At 46.3% G+C, this 6201-nt stretch overlaps 1 protein-coding gene across 2 annotated transcripts in view; it reads left to right on the top strand.

Moving 5' to 3' along the window:
- The first annotated feature begins 5652 nt into the window (after positions 1–5652).
- The window catches only part of raver2 (ribonucleoprotein, PTB binding 2), a 58982-nt gene continuing 58433 nt past the window's right edge, over positions 5653–6201 (top strand). The window contains exon 1 of one of the 2 annotated variants that reach the window (XM_008109311.3): positions 5653–5922. In XM_008109311.3, the coding sequence (XP_008107518.2) occupies positions 5776–5922 (147 nt within the window). In that variant the 5' untranslated portion in view covers positions 5653–5775. The remainder of the gene's footprint in view (positions 5923–6201) is intronic. The other variant, XM_008109310.3, reaches the window with a different exon arrangement.

Here is a 6201-nt window from a genome sequence, read left to right as displayed (position 1 = left end):
TGGATAGCATAGGGAAAGGTTAATACTCTGGTAGCATTTGTTTTGCTGTCTGTGCCTGTTCAGAAGATTTCACTTCACTTTCTATCCCTGTGATAATTGGGCTTTGATAATTTGGGCTTAATGTGGCTTGTTGTGGAAACAAGGATATGTAATAAAGCTTCAGTGGAGACACCTTATTCCCTGTGAAAACTCTTATTTCAAGAGTTAATTTCGCTTCCGAAGGGTGGATTTCTCTCACTTTCTATTTTATCACCTCCATTTGTAACTAAACGTTGTTTGTAAGTCGGTGTTTGTAACTTGTGGACTTCCTGTATATTGCTATGAATCTCCTTTAACATCCATGACTACTGTTAAAGGTCAGAGGCCAGCCAGTTAGATAAATGCAGTTTATTTAACAAACAACTCAAAACAGCTCAATAAATTGTCCAGGGAGCTTATAACACTTAAACTTTAGTGTAAATAAGCATTCAAAACGAAGAAAATGCCAAGAGAACAAACCGGCGTATAATCCGGATTATCCGGAGATATAAATCCGGATTAGAACCAAGGTGCTTGAATCAAGTTCAAAATTGCAATGCAGGCTTAAAATGGCAAAACAAACAAAGACAAATAATCCCAGAAGCTCAAAACTTCCCCAAAACCCAAGAGTACAAAAAAAAAACCCCCAAAACTCAAAAGAAAGCCCAAACCGGGCTAGAGTTCTTCGCCAAAAACGGCACAAGCAATCTAAGCTGGAAAACACTGAAACAATAGCGACAAGTCGCTGTGAAGTTGAAATCCAAGACAGATGTCAAAGGAGTGAAGCGTCGTAGCAAAGTCAAGCCGGTCCAAGGTCGGAGTTGGAAAACAGTGTCAGAGTCAAAGACGAAGCCAGTAATCAGCAATGGAAGACAGCCACGGAGATAGGAATGGTGCCAAGCTGAATTTTGGGAGTGAAGAGATATGTCAAGTCGAATTCCAGTCCAAGGTCCAAAGGGTCAAGTCGTCACAACAGGGTCCACGTCACAGGATAACACAAAAAGCCAAGACGCCGGAGGCAAGCGGTAGATCGGTTGCAAAGTCCCCAGCCAGTCTTCGGAGTCAAGTACATGAAACCCAATGGCGCCCAACAACACCTTGCCACACGCAAGGAACAATGGCCAAAAACCCCCAATTTATTTAGGTTTCCTTGGGCGTCCAAACAACCAACATCTTAGGATCAGGCGTCCCAAGTTCCTCATCAGAGTCAGAATCGCTCTGCCTACACCCAACCCTGTCCACACCTGCAGAATTGCCCTCATTCCTCCAGGCAGGCCATGTGGGGTCTGCTTCTGAAGAAACCCAAGCCTCTCCTGTGTCCTCAGCATCCATGGGCCCAGTTTCCTCCCCAAGATCCTCTGGAGCCCGTGCCCAGTCTATGCCAACTCCTTCCGCCGCCACCGGTTCCTCAGCATCCATTTCCACCTCAGGATCCCCTTCCAACTCCCCAAATGAATCCTCATCTGAGGATTCCTCATCTATTTCCCTGACTCTCTTCCTATGTAAATCTTCCAACGAGCCCTCCTCACGAGGATTCTTCCTTCCCCTTCTGATCCTGCCATTATCACTAACAGCCTCAGAAGACTCATTCACAACAACTACATTCCAAGGAATCCTGGGATTTGTAGTTTGGTGAGGTAAAACCAAGATCCTGCAAGGTAGACTCTAGCAATACATGGAGCAAATGTTGCCAGATATACAAGCTGGGTTTAGAAAAAGCAGAGGAATGAGAGATCAAATTGCCAATATCCGCTGGATAATGGAGGAAGCCAGGGAGTTTCAGAAAAAACATCTATTTCTGTTTTATTGACTATTCTAAACCCTTGAACTATGTGGATCATAATAAATTGTGGCAAGTTCTTGGTGGTATGGGGATACCAAGTCACCTTGTCTGTCTCCTGAGAAATCTGTATAACAACCAACAGAAAGAACAGACCACAGAACAACAGACTGGTTCAAGATTGGGAAAGGAGTACTGCAGGGCTGTATACTTTTACCCTACCTATTCAACTTGCAGAACACATCATACAATGTGCGGGGCTTGATGAATCCAAGGCTGGAGTTAAAATTACTGGAAGAAACATTAACAACCTTAGATATGCAGATAATACCACTCTGATGGCTGAAAGTGAGGAGGAGCTGAGGAGTCTTATCACCAAGGTGAAGAAGAAAGTGAAAAGGCTGGGTTGCAGTTAAAGATCAAGAAAAGCAAGATTATGGCAACTAGACTGATTGATAACTGCAGAGGGAGAAAATGTGGAGGGGTGACAGACTTTGTATTTCTAGACATGAAGATCACTGCAGATGCAGACTGCTGCCAGGAAATCAGAAGACGTTTACTTCTTGGGAGGAGAGCAATGGCCGACCTTGATAAAATAGTGAAGAGCAGAGACATCACACTAGCAACGAAGGTCCGCATAGTTAAAGCAATGGTATTCCCCATAGTAACCTATGGATGCGGGAGCTGGACTAAGGCAGGCTAAGCGAAGGAAGATAGACGCTTTTGAACTGTGGTGTTGGAGGAAAATTCTGAGAGTCCCTTGGAGCGCAAGAAGATCCAACCAGTCCATCCTCCAGGAAATAATGCCCGACTGCTCACTGGAGGAAAGGATATTAGAGGCAGAGATGAAGTACTTTGGCCACATTATGGGAAGACAGGAAAGCTTGGAGAAGATATTGATGCTGGGGAAAATGGAAGGAAAAAGGAAGAGAGGCCGACCAAGGGCAAGATGGATGGATGGTATCTTTGAAGTGACTGGCTTGACCTTGAAGGAGCTGGGGGTGGCAACGGCCAACAGGGAGCTCTGACGTGGGCTGGTCCACGGAGTCACGAAGAGACAGACGGGACTGGACTAATAAACAACAACAAAACAGAGGCAATAGAACTGTCTGGCTGAGGATCCTAAATAATCCACCCTAAACTCCAAATCCAAGTATACCATAGCAATGAGTCATAGCAACTAGAGTAATAGTGCTATAATTGTGTCATTTGAAAGTCCCCTGGCCTCATGAATGGTAATTATTTGTGGTAGAGGCGACTAGATAGGTTACATTTAACCTTCTCATATTACCTCATATTTCTTGATAGATTGAGGATATTATATATATATTTTTGATAGTGCCAGGGGTCTTCCCATCTGAAAGCATCCTTTCTGCTGAAGCCCCATTTTGTCATCTTTGCTGCAATATGTATAAACACTCACCAAGCCATGATCTATTTGCATCCTTGGTTAGTCAATCAGGCCAGTGTTACATCCTTTACTGTAGTTCATTTGCTATAGCTTTTAAAATTCTAATTACTTACATACTCATGCAGTCAATCACGCGGCATTAATACATTTAGCAGAAGGAATGCAAGCCTGCAAATGTATGCGGGTCTTAATTGATGGCAACGTATAGAGAAGTGAAATATGCGGAAATTAAAAATACAGTACAGTTAAGCTGCAGTTTGCAACTTTATTAACCGAAGGGCAATTAACTCTGGACCTATTTAAGAATCTGTTTAGGGATGCTACAGATTCCACTGTATTTTACTTTGAGCCTGGTCAATATAATCAAGTTATTTATAGCCATTCCAATAGGAAGGAGTTGGCAACCCTTAACTAAAGCAATCAGAGCTGCGGTGTGAATAATGATTTTCCAGGAAATACTGCTAACAATCCTGTTTACACAGGTGCTCCTTCATTCGTTTTAGTTATTAACTTTCACCAACGACTTTGCTGAAGATCTCGGCACATCAATGGATCTCTTTGTATTGTTCATACTCTATTAACGGTACTGTAGATTAGATTCAACAGACAAGTAAGAAATGAAACAGAAATCCTTCCCTTTTCTGCGTTTGTTTATTTTCATCCATGTCTGTTGAAAACTGGATGTCACTGGCCAGTGATTATCTTCTGAACCAATGTTATCTTGTGTTGTCAAAGGCTTTTATGGCCAGAATCACTGGGTTGCTGTGAGTTTTCCAGGCTGTATGGCCATGTTCCACAAGCATTATCTCCAGACGTTTCGCCCACATCTATGCCAGGCATCCTCAAAGGTTGTGAGGTATATTGGAAACTAAGCAAAGGAGGTTTATATATCTGTGGAAGGTCCAGGGTGGGAGAAAGGACTCTTGTCTCTTTGAGGCAAGTGTAAATGCTACAGTTCATCACCTTGATTAGCATTGAAAAGCCTTGCAGCTTCAAAGCCTGTCTGATTCCTGTCTGGGGGAATCCTTTGTTGGGAGGTATTAGCTGGCCCTGATTGCTTCATGTTTGGAATAATCGTTTTCAGAGTGTTGTTCTTTATTAACTGTGCTGATTTTAGAGTTTTTAAAATATCGGTCACCAGATTTTGTTCATTTTCATGGTTTCCTCCTTTCTGTTGAAATTGAGACACTTTTTCTCTTTACACCCCACATCCTATTGCATCCCCACCACACTTTGTTGTAGTTCGCCTTGAGGAAAAACAAAACAAAACACAACCACCACCAATTTGTTTCTGAAGGCTTTTATGGCCCAAATCACTGGGTTGCTGTGAGTTTTCCAGGCTGTATTGGCCACGTTCCAGAAGCAGTCTCTCCTGATGTCTCCCCCACATCTATGCCAGGCATCCTCAGAGGTTGCGAGGTCTGTTGGAAACTAGGTAAGTGGGATTCATATAACTGTGGAAGGTCCAGCGTGGGAGAAAGAACTCTTGTCTGCTTGAAGCAAGTATGGATGCTTTAACTGCCCACCTTGATTAGCATTGAAAAGCCTTTCAGCTTCAAGGCCCAGCTGCTTCCTGCCTGGGGGAATCCTTTGTTGGGAGGTGTTAGCTGGCTCTGATTGTTTTCAGACAGGAAACAATCAGGGGCAGCTAACATCTCCCAACAAAGGACTCTCTCTGGCCCCATTCCCTCCTTTGGGCGGTGCGAGAGAGAGGGAGCAGGGGGGTTGGACTGGATGGCGCATGAGGTCTCTTCCAACTCTAGGATTCTATGATCCCCCGGGAAGGAATCAGCCAGGCCTTGAAGCTGCAAGGCTTTTCAATGCTAATCAAGGTGATTAATTGTAACATCCACACTGGCCTCCAACAGACAGGAGTTCTTTCTCCCACAGATAGATAAACCCTACTTGCCTAGTTTCCAATACACCTCACAACCTGTGAGGATGCCTCAGACGGTTAGGAATTGTGGGAGTTGCAGTCCAAAACACCTGCAGGAGGCAGAGACCGGATTTAAAGTGGTGCAGGCATGGGCAAACTTTGGCCCTCCGGGTGTTTTGGACTTCAACTCCCACAATTCCTAACAGCCTACCGACTGTTAGGAATTGTGGGAGTTGAAGTCCAAAACACCCGGAGGGCCAAAGTTTGCGCATGCCTGCTTTAGCGTGATGAGGCCCTTCACCCTACAAAGCCGCTTTAAAGTCGGCGGGAGAGAGAGACCCCAAGGCAAAATGTGGACCGCTTTGTGCTTTCGGTGCCCCTGGGATGCAGAAGAAGAAATGCCATGCAAACGCCCGAGGGAACTTGTAAAAGTACAAACTTCCCTCAGATTCGATAGCCTTGAGCCGTGGCGATCCCAAGCGGTGTCGGATTGCATCCATTCTGCCGCGGAGGCGAGGTGTGGGCGAGGGAAAGGGAGGGCGAAAGGAAGGGGGCGGGCGAGGGCTCGCTTCCTCCCTCCCTTCCTCTCTTTCTCTCTCTCTCTCTCTCTGGCCCCATTCCCTCCTTCGGGCGGCGAGAGAGAAAGAGAAAGAGAGAGAGGGAACGCGCCTTCGCCTCCGGGCCGGCAAAATGGCGTTGGCGGGTCGGGTCGGGGCGCAAGCGGAGCAGCCCCTGGGCCCCGAGGAGGTCTCCCGGCGCCTGCGAGGGATGCAGCGGGAGCTGAGCAACAGGCGCAAGGTCCTCATCCGGAACCTGCCCGCCGAGAGCAGCAGCCAGGTGGGTCGTGCGCGCACTTTCCGGGAAGGCCAGGGCTGAGCCCACTTCTGGCCCGCAAAGACTGGGGAGAGAACTCGCCTGAGCCCAGGGGCCCACGCTTTGCGTTGAGACCCCCTTGCACTCAAGAGACCGAGGAGAGAACTTAACAAAGTCCAGGGTCCCACACTTTGAGTTGTGAGGCTGACACAGGGACAGCTGAAAGATTGGGAAGAGAGCTTGACTCACTCCAAGAGCTTACATTTGCAGCTCTCAGGGTAACATAGGCACCAGTTGAGTTTC

This window comes from Anolis carolinensis, chromosome 4 (genome assembly GCF_035594765.1).
Source record: "Anolis carolinensis isolate JA03-04 chromosome 4, rAnoCar3.1.pri, whole genome shotgun sequence".
Classification (NCBI taxonomy): domain Eukaryota; kingdom Metazoa; phylum Chordata; class Lepidosauria; order Squamata; family Dactyloidae; genus Anolis; species Anolis carolinensis.
Note: the sequence above shows the minus strand (reverse complement) of the source record. Positions and strands in the feature narration are given on the sequence as shown.